The sequence below is a fragment of the Tursiops truncatus genome, chromosome 15 (assembly GCF_011762595.2).
Source record: "Tursiops truncatus isolate mTurTru1 chromosome 15, mTurTru1.mat.Y, whole genome shotgun sequence".
NCBI lineage: Eukaryota > Metazoa > Chordata > Mammalia > Artiodactyla > Delphinidae > Tursiops > Tursiops truncatus.
The window spans coordinates 68697199-68711245 of NC_047048.1; the positions used below are offsets into that span (position 1 = coordinate 68697199).

Here is a 14047-nt window from a genome sequence, read left to right on the forward strand (position 1 = left end):
ACCTGTACCTGGAATGCGAGTTCCCCGGCAGCAGAGACTGAGTGTCCCAGTGCCCAGCACGGGGCCTGGCTCAGAGGAGGCGCACACATCATAGGTCTTCATACACATTTCCTGACTGTTTGAACGTCTCTTTCTAACACTACATTTGCAAGAAATCTTTTCTTTTCTTTTCTTTTTTTTAAGAAATCTTGCTGTCTGCATTACTCTCTTCCAAGAGACAAATTACAAATGTTTTTCTGATTAGTTCTCCTATTCATAGCCGATTTCTAAATCAGCACAGGAAACAGCTAAGCTAAAACTTCTGCCTCTTTTTTCCTTTACAGGCCGCCTGTATCTTACGCTGTCTTCCTCTAAGCTTTTTCTTAGGCAACGTCTAGACAGGGAGAGAAAACAAAACAAAACACTGAACTGTGCTAGAAATAATTCGTTATTCAGGATTTTTTTTTTTTGTGGCTGAACTGGGTTACTCTGAGAACTGAGACCAAGGGATACTTCGTGCCCAACTGGTGAGATGTCAAATGGTCCAGGTTGGCTGTGCCGTGGCAGACGGGGGCTGTTGTTGACACCTGTTCTAATCAGAGTATGTGCTTGCCATTTTGTATGAGGTAAGTTCGTCCTCTGTATTTATGTTGTGTAGAAGGCTGTGCACACCGGTATTTGGCAATGATCATACTTGTGTGTGGACTGTGTGTGGTGTGTAGTCCTACGGCAGTCTCTCTCTCCCTCTCCTCCCAGCACTGAGTATCATGCAGGGTCCCACACAAGTACTGTCACTGCCCTTGTTCAGGCCCCCTCGTCCCTTGCTAGGACTCTTACAGTAGCCTAAGTGGTCCCTCTGCCTCCAGCCTCTCTCAATCAAATCTACCTTCCCAATAAGCTGCCCTGGTGATCCTTCCAAAATAGACATCTGATTATGCTTCCCTGCCCCAACCTGGCTTATTCCACATCCCCACAGGGGTATTCAGTGAATTTTGCTTAAAATAAGGAGGATGGTGTATCCACACTGCTCATCAGTGACCCTGAGAAAGTAACTCTAGGGCTATGAGTAATGGTGCCAGGTACTGTGCCAAGGGTTTTACGAACCTTTTTTCAACCATCCTATCTTCATTCTTTTCCTCACTTTAAAGGCGAGAAAACTGAAGCTCAGAGAGGTCAGGTCACCTGCCCAGGGCCCCACAGCTGGGATAGGAGCCCAGGCAGTCTGACTCCAGAGTGCTCGAGCTACTCTGTGCCACTGCTTTCATCAAGTCACACACCAGCAGGTGCTTCCAGGAACGCTAGAGCTCACCGCTGAGCAAAAGGCAATGTTCTTCCACGCCTCCCCCCAGGTCCACACAAAGCAAGCTTTCTGCTGCAGGCTCAGGGCCCCCAAACACCCGTGCCGACACAGGCCCCGAGTGGCAGGCACTCACCGCAGGGCCCTCCCCCAGCCAGCAAGCAGTGGGGTCTGGCAGGAGTCGTGATGCCCTGCGCTCTACCTCTTGTGTGAAGAGGGTAACCTTGGGCTCCCCTGAGCCCTGAGCTGGCCCAAACCCTCAGCTGCAGGCCAGAGTTCCTGGCTCCTTCTGAGCGCCCATCCTTGCTTGGGACTCGACCTCCTTGGAATAGCATCATCTCTCACCTAGTTGTTCTCAGCCCCTCCTTCACGGGCTGGACCTTGCTCTCCACCCCCAAGATGCTGCCATGATGGGTTTTTGCAGAGGGGGCCTGCTGGGAACACCCTTGTGGCTGGGCTTCCTCCCCGACCTGAAGAATTCTTGAGCGGGCAAGATCCAAGCTTCAGAGGTTTCCTGCATCTACTGTGCCAGCTCACTTTGCCCATGTATGCCCGCCCAATGCCCGCCCAGCTCCCTGCCTGCCCCCTCTGGCTGAGGTCAGCCATGCTCTGTCATCCAGGCCAGGGATGGCAGGGAGGCTGAGACAGAGCTCCATGCTTAGCATGTGGACCCAAATCTGGAAACATCAAGGATTATTTGGTAACAAATTCCAGATAAATAATAGTGATAGCTTATTTTCGTCTGTGTTCCCAAAGCCTGGAGCCCTCCCAGAAGGTCACCTACAGGATATGATGTTGCCGTATCGATTCTTGTTGCGGTTTTCATCCTCTTTGGCTGTGTCCCACGAGGCTGTCTGCCCCTCCGGTAAGGCCTAGAAAGGACGGACAGAGTGATTAGAATGGCTTGAGACAGGAGCTTTATCTGGGTGTCCACGGGGAAAACGAGACCCACTGTGATGGGTCACATAGTGCAAAAGACTGTGTGTTCTTGGATGGAGCCTGGGGAGAACACAGACTTGTCCCCTCCCTGGCTTATTCACCTGTTCAGGGACTCAAATGTTACTGATGTCTTTCGTGTGTCGTGAGCTCAAATCTGGTGCAGTAGGGGAGTCATTTGTTCATTCGTTCACTGACGGATATTTGAATCCCGAATATGTGTTTGGTGCTATTCTAGGTACTTGGGATACAGCGAAATAGACAAAGCCCCCTTGAGCTTTCAGTCAACTGGGAGATGCAGCAAATGAACAAGCAAACATATATAATTTTAAATAGTGTAAAATTCTGTGACGAGAATAAAGCAGGGTAGAGGTATAGTGATCGTGCATGAGAATTATTTTGGATTGCACAGTCTGGGAGGGCTTCTCTGAGGAGGTAACATTTAAGCGAATTCCTTCATGATGTGAAAAAGCCGGTCATGCCAAGAAAAGTGGGAAGTGTTTTCCAGGCAGAGAGGACAGTGGAGGCAAAGGTGGTAACGGAGTGACCATGTTCAAGGATGAGGTGGGGAAAGCAGTGACAGAAGCATCTGGAGAGGCAGGGAGAGTTCAGGCTTTATAAGGCATTGTGGTCATTGGTAATGAGTTGGGTATTATTCCAGGTGTGATAGGAAACCATCTGAAGGTTTTGAGCAGGGCAGTTAGCTAATTTTATTTATATTTTACAAAGCAGCACATTCTGGCTCATGTATGGAATAGAGACTCCAGGAGGCCCAGGGAGGAAGCAGGGAGATCAGTTAGGAAGTTGTTACAATAGTCCTGCCAAGAGATGATGGTACCTTGGACCAAGATGGTGCAGTAGATGTGGTGGGAAGTGATGCAGTAGATGTGGTGGGAAGTGATTACTTTTAGGATGTTCAGTTGAATATTGCAGATTTTGGCTCTCCCCCAGAAGCAGCCTCAGCAACAAGGATTCTAGCATTTGGGAGGCAATCCTAAGGAGCTCATGGGTGGGAGAGTGGGAAAAGTCAGACAATCGAGGAAAGAATGCCAATAAATACAGGGTACATCAGCGAACAAATAACCACTGCACCTGAGGCTTAATCCCATGGGCCCATCTCATGGCTCAGAGTTGTTCTCCCAGAGGAAGAAGGGAGTTGGGGTATTTATCCCCCAGTTCCCATCCATCACTGATTGAGGACAACTCTTAGGAAATCCCTTGGCACTTCTGTCATGCTCTGTAGACAAGTGTGCATACTCTTTTGTCTTAAGGAAGCACTCAGGCAAAAAGTTGCAAGTGCTTGCAAGAGGCGGGCACTGGGTGGGCATACACGGGCAAAGTGAGTGTGGAGGGGATGTGGGCAGGGCACCAACACATCTACTACAGACGAGGACTATGCAGGAAAGAGAAGGATGGAGGCTGACTGGTTAAAGAACGGAGTGGAGAGTCGCATCTTTTATTGAGATGGAGAAGAAACAGATGGGGGAGAAACAGGTTTGGGGAAGCACAAATTAAATGTTGTGTTCTGGGTACATAAAGTATTGAATACTTAGAACCATGTACAGCACTTGCTTCTAAACATGTTCAAAACAGTAAAAGAACAGGAGCAGCAGCCATGTTTGAGATGACTAGTCAACTTTCAAGCTGAGATACTGAGCCGGAAGTTGGACACAGAGGTTCAGAGCCAGAGTTAGAAGGAAGGAAGAGATGGGACTCATCAGTTTAAGAGAAGACAGACGAGTGAACAACCATGTGACGTGATCTAACAGTTATGAGCCAAGTGTTATGGAAACACTGGGGAGGGTGCAGCCACCTGTCTCACAGAGAAGGAAGAGGGGCATCTCAGGGAGTGCGAACAGCTTTAGAAAAGCTGCAGAAGCATGAATGTCAGACCACATCTTGACTACTGCCCCTACCCTGTCTCTGGTAGAAGAGGGTGGATGCCCTGCTCATGGCCCCTGCACTACTTCTGAGACTGAATTTGCTACCTCTTCAGTAGCAAATAGCTACTCCTGTCAGCAGGGCAGGGGAGAGGAGCTTCCAGCCATCTTAATACACCAGGCTTGACTTTGCCCAACTATTTCTTAGCAGGTCTACATCCTAAGCAAGGAGAAGTCTGTAACCTGATTGGTCAGAAATTCAGCCATTCAGTAGGCAATGTTTTATGGGCAGGCAGGACCACTGTCTATTCAAAGCCCAGACCATGCGTGATTCCCCCTTTCTTGCTTCCAGTCTCCCACGTCTCTTCCAAGCCAGGCTGGGTGGGTCTTCTTCTAGAGCAGGAGTTGGCAACCTTTTTCTGTAGTGGGTCAGATAACAGGCAGTATGGGCTTGGTAAGCCACGCAGTCTCTGTTCCAAGTACTCATACTCAACTCCACCGTTGTAGAGAGGACACAGTCCTAGACACAATGCAAACACATGGGCATGTCTGTGTTCCACTAAAATTGATTTACAAAAAACAAGTGTTGGGCTGGATTTAGCCTGTGGCTGTAGTTTGCTGACCTTTATTCTAAAAGCACGACCATGATCCTCCTCTGTGCAGTGGTTGGGTAGATAGAATGGGTGCCCATTCTGCTACCTAGCCATACCAGATTGAATGAAGATGGGGTGAGAGGTCCTTGCCCAGGCTAAGCCATGTTCTCTAACTTAGTTTTGCCCAGGGTTTTAGACTGGGGTAACGGAGTGCCTTCCCAGCAATTACTTGATCAGAATGTTGTTCTTTGTGTGTCAGAAACCCTTAGACTGGTACCCCGGAGGAGAAGCAAAACAGGTTCTAGGCTCTGCCCCAAATCTGAGCGTGGAAAAGTGCTATGGAGATAGGAGTGTGCTCGTTCTGCAAATGGAGGGCTTGTCTCTCCTCTTTCCCCCCCTCATCCTGTATTTACTCATTATAATTGACCATCACCCTGCATCCCTCTTGCCACCGGTGCAGACCATCTGCAGACCCCAAATGGCTCGTGCTTTGCCGTGGAACTCTTAGAACCCAGATTCCAGCCCTTGGCCTCATCGTCTCACCGAGCCAGGTAGCTCCAGCTCTTTCAGGCAACTTGCCAGGCCTATATACTCTGGGTTCTCTGCAGGGGTGGGGAGTGCTTGTCTCAGTGGTGGCATTAGACTTCTTGATGTTTAAACTGATATTCTGGGGATGGATTTCTACCTGAAACCCTCTGTAATAAAAGCCACTATTCATCTAATATCCACCTAAAGTGCTAAGAAACCGAGAAGAGCACCCTCTGAATGTTTTCATACTCATTTTTTGGGCAAAAAAAATCTGCTGGCTACTCATTATGTGCCAGGATTCAGGTTACAGTTAGATTAAGGTTTTGTAATGGCTGAACATTAGAATTGTCTGGGGAAGCTTTAAAACTCCCAGGCCCTACCCCAGACCATTAAATCAGAGTCTAATCAGGCACCAGTGGTATTTAAAGCTCCCCAGGGGATTCTAATGTGCAGCCATGATTCTTGCAAACAGTGAATTTACCTGGAGAAATACTTTTCCACAGGTCTCCTCTTGCTTTGGATTTGTCCCCTCCAATCCATTCTCCTGTATAATCAGAGAGATCTTTCTAATATGTGAATAGGACCCAGTTACTCCCCTTGCCATTGTCACTTCAGTATACATTCCAAACTCTTTAGTACAAGGTCCTTAATGATTTCACCCCATATGCCCCTCCAGCCTCATTTCTTACCCTTAGAACAATATTTCAGTGATTAGCAACTAAACACAATGCCAGAGACAATTTCAGGTGTTACAGACTTCTGAGACTGACTATACACACAGTGTTCCCTCTGCCTGAAATTCTCTTCCACCTGAGTCTGGCTGGTAAACTCCTACATATCCTTCAAAACCCAGTTCAAACATCTTCTCTTTGGTGAAACCTTCCTTGCTTACTTTCCCACCATCCCACTGCATCCCCAGCTAGTCAGTCACTTCTTTTATTAGCTGGACTCCTTTACATCTGATAATTTGAATGTCTTGTCTTCCAACCTGGTGATGGGCTACTCCAGGTAAAGGGTAGCATCTTATTTATGTCTGTATCTTCATAACCCAATACTGGCTTTGTATTTCATATGTGCTTGAATCACCCCTTTTGAATAAACGAATGGATGGATAGATGGAAAAAAAAATAGTGTGTGAGATGGCTTCTGTGCATACAGAGGCAAAGATCCTGGAATCTCAGAGGTGTAAGTGGCCTTGAAAATAATTTGTTTGTGCTCCCTTCCACAATGGCCTTCCAGGCAGCTGATAAGCTGATCCCTAACATCTGTTAATTGGATACCATCAAACTTGGATGCCCTTGGTGATGGAGAGCTCACTACACCATAAAGCTTCCTGCCTCACTTTTGGACAGACCCTCTGGGCATTTCTTTGTTTACTCTGCCTCCGCGTACTTCGCTTTGCCCTGATCCACGGGGACCCACAGAGTACGTATGCACCCTCTGCACCACGGTACTGCAGAAGTTTAATGAACGTCCCTGCCCACCCTCAGAGTCCTGAAATGGCACAGTTTGGGAGTCCTTTCAACATCCATGCTCTTCAGGATAAACCCAGTGCGAAGATATCCTTTGAAAAATCCTAGATAGTTGTGATGAGTGGCATGTCTCCGTGGGAGACCATGCAGGCTCCTGGCACAGTCTTGGGAGCCTCTGTGTCCCCCTGGTGGGGGATGAAGGAGAATGTGTTGGCCCGGGGGCCGTGATGATGTTGACAAAGGCTGAGAGGCAACACCTCAGGCAGCCGCCCAGGAGTGAGTGGTAATGACCCCTTAGTTTGCAGACTTTGATCACACATCCATTTCCATTTTTAGGGAGCTGCAACCTAATAGGGGATAATCTCAGGAAGGAAAAAAATATGAGGGGGAGTCTCATCTCCGTCTTCAAAGTGAGCCAGCTGAGGGGGATTATTTTGGTATCAGTGGCTAGTTGCAGTAGATTGACCAGGGAATGGTGGCAGTCATTAGGGCTAATCACATTCTTCTGAAACCAGAACTGCCATCTCATTATATTCATCCATTATCAATCTCCGCTTTGCTTTTCTCATTCTCTTCCCCTTAGAGTGCTGAGCTCTATTTTTACACTCTTCTCTTAGTGTGGAAATGTTTCCAACTCTTCCACAGTGTTGCTTTTCTAAGGCAGTCATTTTTCTTTTTTTAAGTCCTAAAAGGTGTATTGGGGGCTGTCTGCATCTCTGGAGGTCTGAGCTGTGGTATTCACAGAATCCTCAAAAGGCAGATCTGAAAGGATCTTTTGAGAATGTTATTGCCTCACTTTACAGATCAGCAAAGTGAGGTCTGAAAACATGAAATGACTCACCCAAGAATGCGTATTAAGTGAGCCCTTCTTCCCTGTGTCCCTTCTTCCTTCTCTCTTTCCTTCCTTTTCCAATGACCATCTGGGCGCTAGGACTACGCTAGGTCCTAGAAATAATAGCAATGAACACGGCAGACAAGATTTCACGGACTTTCTGTCCTAGTTGTAGGAAGGTGCAAACAATAAACAAGGTAATTATTGTTTAAAACAAGTGCTACAAAGGCAACAAAGTCCTGGGAGAGACAGTGACTGGAAAAGGCACCGCTTTAGGTAGGGTGGCTTGGGCAGAACTCTTGGAAAAGGTGGCATTTGAGGAGGAAAAGAGCAGCCCCTGACTTCCAGGGGCTGGCCTGGCACTGCCAGCTGGACCTTGGTGTTTTCCTGTTGAACTTAAACAATTTCACAGAATGCCAACACCAGACAAAGCTCCTCTGAGACCAGGATGGAACAAGGGTAAAACTAGACCACTCTGTAGTCATATCCAAACACAAACAGGAATGTTGCCCAAGCCAAAAAAAACCAACAACAACCCACCCTCCATCCTGGCTCATGTGTGATGCTGCTCCTTTGCCAATTTCAGCTGTAGCCCCGAGCCTGTTCCCCCTTCTAATACTTAAGATTTATTAAGGTACCCAACCCTACCACTTCCTATTGGTGTCTAATCTAGAACAAAGCCTCAAATCACCTAACACAGCTCACATCCCATGAGCCCTTTCTGACACCCTCTTCCTGAGATTTCCCACAGTTCCTAAATCCAGCTTATTCAACTCCAGGTGTATTTCTACTGGTCTCCTGTTGACACATCTGAGCTGAAAAATAGATGATGAGCAGAAGCCAGCTATATGGCAAGAGCTGGGGGAAGAATGTTCCAGGATGACAACGGGTGTGGAGGCCCTGAGATGGAATGAGTTTGGTGTGTTCTAGAACTTGAAGGGAGGCTCTACAGAGCTGAGAGAATATAAGTGACACATCATGTGGATGGGGAAGGTGTGGTGCTCAGCTGAGGTCTTGTGGACCACAGCCAAGAATGAGAGTTTTATTTTAAGTCAATGGGGATGCTTTGGACATTTTTAAAAATGAGGAGGCGAAGCCAGTACCAGCATCGTGACAAGTGGCTGAGAGCACTCGTCTCTTAAACCCTCCCTGTATCCTTCTCAACAGGCTTCATAGACTTTAGGATAAGATTATCATCTGGTACCTGTCCCAGACCAACTCTTCTTATGGTCGGTAGGCATTCCACCTACCCACCCACCCACCGTCCCTCTCGGTCAAGGAGCTGAGGTCCTGGAGCCAGGGGGAGCTCAGACCACCTGACCACAAGTCACAGGCTTCTTCTGACCTGTTATGCTGAGTCGCAGGACTCCGCAGCCTAGCCCGGTTTCCCCCTTAATACTTCAACTTCTTGTTAGAACTGAGAATTGGCCCTGATGTCTGCTTGGCTGACTCCCTTCCTACCTGTTGGTTTGGCCCTACTGAGATGAGAAAGTCCTTTCTGAAGCTTGCCACCCTTCTTGGACACTCTTCTCTGTACCTAAGCCTCCTTGAGTTAGGCCCCAGATAGCGAGACATCAGAACACAGAGTCTCCAAGAGTAGCTCACCTCCAATCCATGGCTGAGAGTATCCTGCTCCATTTCCTTTACCTGTTCACCCACTAACCTCAGCGGATTCTGTCAGCTATGAGGCCCTCCTCACTCCCTTTGGCCTGACTGTATCCCTGGAGATAATTAATTGGATATGATATGCCCTGGGGTGTAGCAAAACCAGGCCCAGGGAATGCTGACCAGGCAGTTCCTGGCTGATGCTTCAGGGCACAGGGCTTCCTCCATGATCAGTCTGGGCTGCCAGGGTTTCTCCGTGACCCCACCCACCACTGCACTCTCCTGATGCAGGGAAGATCCCAGAGGGTCTTCACAAAGGAGGAGCCATTTTACCTGGGTCTTTCACACATCTGTCTCGTCAAGAAACATCTCTTGCCGTGCATTTGAGAGGGAAAATGCAGGGCTTTCAAAAGGGAGACAGACTAGAGTGTTTGGATATTTTTACTGCAAATCATTTTACCACTCCAAGTCTCAATTAACTTTTTTGAAAATTAAGTCAATAATACACCCTTCAGGCTAGGTGTGGGGGAAGGATCTGACTACACAGGGGCAGCATGGGGAATTCTTTGGCCAATGGAACTCTTACGTGCCCTGACTGTTTACTGAAGGCCATGGCTAGTTGGTGGATGGCAAAGGTTACCATGGATGGCTGTACAGGCTGTGCACAACACAAGAGCACCAAATCGAAGGGAGCACCATTCCTCTGGTAGGCATGACAGATTTCTATATATATTATGAACATCTTCTGCACGGTGATAAAGCCAAGTATCTTGAGACAGGTGTACCTTTTGCTATTTCACTCTAAGGTGCTGTATGAGTCAGCGGTGGCCCTGGCAGAGACCACGCTTTCAACAAATGCCCGCTTCTCTGCTGAAAAGCACACGCCATAGGGATTATAAACGTGGACAGAGAAGGCAGGAGCGGATGACCAATGACATCTCCTCAGAGTGGCATCAGGAGAGCAAATATTATTGTGTGCCATGCCACTAAGTAGACGGTAATTTATGAGTTCTGGGGACGTTGAGTCAAAAATCGGAGGGCGGCAAGATGGGGGTATTTGTCTGTGACAGGAGTTTGGAACGAGCAGAATAGTTGAGTGTCTATCTGCATCTAGAGTCACAAAGCACCCTTTAAAAGGCCCCACTGAAAGCTACGAGATCTCTTTTAAATGACAAAGTTTAGGTCAGCTGTTCTCAAACTTTGGTAGGGTTCCAGATTTTCTAGAGAATTTGGTAGAATGCAGAGGCCTGGGCCCTGTCCTGCATCCATGAGCCTGTGTCTCAATGTTCTTTACTAACTCCAGGTGGTCCTGACACATAACACAGTTTAAGAACCACTGTTTTAGGCAGGAAGGTGATTGCAAACAGCAAATTCCTGGGGAAGACTCACTCTGAAGACACTCTATGCACCTACAGAGACAGCCCACGACGTGAGGGTCTTTCTGTGCCAGTGTCTTTCTTTAAGAAATACTGCCTTTTAAATTTCTGTTTTCAGTTTTTTAAACTGAAGTACAGTTGATTTACAAATTGTGCCAATCTCTGTGGTAGAGCAAAGTGACTCTGAGTCTAAAATACGGCACAAATGAACCTACTTACCAAACAGCAACAGACTCATAGACCTACAGAACACACTTGTGGTTGCCAAGGGGGAGGGCGGAGGGAGAGGGATGGACTTGGAGGTTAGGGTTGGTAGATGCAAACTATTACATTTAGAATGGATGGGACTATTCTTTTTATTTTATTATTATTTTTTTTACCATCTTTGTTGGAGTATAATTGCTTTACAATGGTGTGTTAGTTTCTGCTGTATCACAAAGTGAATCAGCTATACGTATACATATATCCCCATATCCCCTCCCTCTTGCATCTCCCTCCCATCCTCCCTATCCCACCCCTCTAGGTGGTCACAAAGCACCGAGCTGATCTCCCTGTGCTATGCAGCTTCTTCCCACTAGCTATCTGTTTTACGTTTGGTAGTGTATATATGTCCATGTCACTCTCTCACTTCGTTGATGGGACTATTCTTAACCATAAAGTTTTTCACCAGTACTCTGCAAATCAATTAAATTAATATTTAGTATACTATTTTCCACATGCTTCAGAGAAGCATGAGAGATGAAGACGCTGGCCGTACTTCCAAGAGGCCTATAGTTTGATGGGAAAGCTCATACTAGGGTACATCTATTCCTCCCATCTCTGAGCCTATGACCTGGGGGACCCCTGCCTCCCATTCCAGGCTACAGACTTCTGATCCTGTCCACACATTTTCTCCATCTGCATGCATGAGTTTCTGGGAGGGTGCCTCTGGGTCAACAGCTCTCCCCTAAACTTGAAGTCAGCTAGAGTTAAGGGGTAGATGGTCAAAGGCCATGATTTACCTTGTTCATTCTGTTCAGGAAAACTGTGAAAACTTCCTATTTGTCTCCCCAACTAGTTTCATTTTGATTTTTCTTTTTTATAGACAGGCATCTTTGTTTCCTGTCTAAGAGCTGGCTTGCAACATTTCAACTCTTTTATGTTTCTGAGCCCCTACACTTCTGTTTCACTCTGTCACACATGCTCTTCCTCTACCCAGCCTTCTACTTTTCTTCAGCTCAGTGCTTCATCTTTTAGAAAGCTTCTGATTGATGCTGGCAGTAATCACTGACAAAAAGCAAAAATAAACGACAAAACCCTGCATTCACCCTGAACCGCCCTTTCTCATGGGTCCACAAAGCATGTTAACTAGAGTTCCGTTATGTGATTACGTGGTGTGGTAAGACCCTGAGCTTCCTTCAAAGTAGGGTCTTTATTTTCTTTCTGTATCTTCCTAACTATCTCCAGTAAACTACACAGTGTAAGGTACTCAGTAAGTGTTTCTGGCCAAATGAAGTACCAGCATATATTATCAGCCTTCAGGAGTCCATGCTATGTAGTCAAACATGTCACAGAAGATGAAACATGGACCCAGAGATGGAAGAGTCTTGTCCAAGTCCACCCAGCATATCAGTAGCAGATTGAGAACCACATCTTAACTCTCACTTGAGACACTTGTCTATGGTACCACCTGAAAATTGCTCACTTGGTTGGGGAGGATTCCAATTAAACAGAAAATATTGTTTGCTGGGTTACAAACAGAATACTAAGTGGAAAAATAAAAATAAACTCAAAGGAAAGGACTCAGTTAATAGTCTCTTGTACATGAGCTCTTTCTTGCTAGGAAAACTTCCAAGTCTGAAACCACATGGTTCCTGATGTCTTTTGGCCACCTCTGGAAAAGGCCCAGTTTCTCCTTATTTTAATCCACGGTGAGTGGAATGAAATGAGCAGGCAGAGTCAAGTCTTTCTATTTTGGTCATTATGAGTTTCCAGAGTTGGAGAACAACCATGGTTTTCCCTTTCACGATTTGGGCTTCTGCCACTAATTCCCCATGCCTCTACCCAAGAATCACTCATTTGCAAATTGAGCAGCTGGGCCAGAATCTCTCAGAGATCACCTGCAGTGGCATGTTCTGGGACTCTTTCACCAACTGAGGAGAGAAAAAAATGGTGGGAGAAGCAGGAGGTCCACTCTGTCTCTGCTCAGGTGGCTCTGAGCAGAGAAGAGGGCACCTGGGGAGATCTGAAGCATCCATCTCCTTGGTTACCCTCCATCGGGAGGCTGCCTGCCCACCATCACTTAGACGACTAAGAGAAAGATGGCAACACTGGCCTCACCCCACACAAGCCATGCACATGGCGTGTCTGCCCAGAGCTGGAAAATGAACAAACGTTTGCTCTTCATTAGGCTGCATCATATTCCTCACAGCTGGTCCTTGTTGCCTTAAATCATCTTAATGGAGCTGTAGTAACCAATACCTTCTGGTTTCCCTACTGGGCTTGTTCTATTCATTATGACGACAGGCTGCCTGGATTGGACTGGATTAACATGCTTCTCTTCCTTCTCTCCATCACAAAGTCACCTCACCCTATTGCCCCACATCCTTCCCAAACTTGATACTCATCTGACCACGACAGTGTCTGGCGTTCTAGGACTCACAGACAATCCCACTCTCCAGCCAACATCTGTCAGCATTTGATGGCATGCTTAGGATTTTTGGTTTGTAACTGGGGAAGGTGCCCCCACCTTTGGCCTGGGGGAGGTAGGAGGGGGAGGAGGGAAGACTCTGCAGTCCAGGATCACATGAAGAAGCCCCTTGACTCTAATGGGACTGTGGTCCAATAGCAGGGCAGATTTGTGGGGTCCTCACATGCCTCCATGGGCATCGGATGTGACCGGGAGCAAGTACAGCAGGTGAGGGGAAGGGTCTGTAGACACAAGCAGGGCACGTGCAGGGGACTCCACGGGCCTCCTCAGACCAGCGTCTCAACCTTGAAAGTACATTAGAGTCCTCTGGAGAGCTTAAGAAATACTGATCCCTGGATCCCACTTCCAGAGATTCTGATTTAATTGGTCTGAAGGATGGCCCGGGTGTTGGTGTTTTTAAAACTTCCCTGGGTTATTCTAATGTGCAGTCAAGACTGAAAGCCTCTAAGACTCAGATCTGTATGGGAAGTGCAGGTAATTTGCCTTAGGCCTCCTTGAGTTCTTAGGAACCCAAGGTCCCTGGTCAATCACGGTGGCTAGGACTCGAGACATAACTACGGGGGTGGTAGCCCCAGAGAGTGGGGTCCAGTGGAGCTACAGGTGGGATGGGAGATCCAGCTGGCCTGGACAACTGGTTCCCACTGAGACTCCCAACGTATCATGGACAGAAGCACTCTTTGGATCACTCTGACCAATGTCTTCACGCCCATTGCATAAATATGAAAATGGAGGCCCAGACAGGGGGAGTAACTGGCTCAAGGTCACCCAGATAGTTAATGAAAGAGACAGGGCTTAAATCTAGGCATTTTGACTCTCAATTCAGGACCATTCATGCATTATTTCAAGTCACCGAACTTAAA

General features: G+C 47.3%; 1 protein-coding gene across 2 annotated transcripts in view; it reads right to left on the bottom strand.

The window, feature by feature from the left end:
- The window catches only part of PTPRT (protein tyrosine phosphatase receptor type T), a 1098787-nt gene that overhangs the window by 74264 nt on the left and 1010476 nt on the right, over positions 1–14047 (bottom strand). For both annotated transcript variants that reach the window (XM_033841064.2, XM_033841065.2), the window contains one exon: positions 2061–2148. In XM_033841064.2, coding sequence (XP_033696955.1) covers positions 2061–2148 — 88 coding nt within the window. The remainder of the gene's footprint in view (positions 1–2060; positions 2149–14047) is intronic.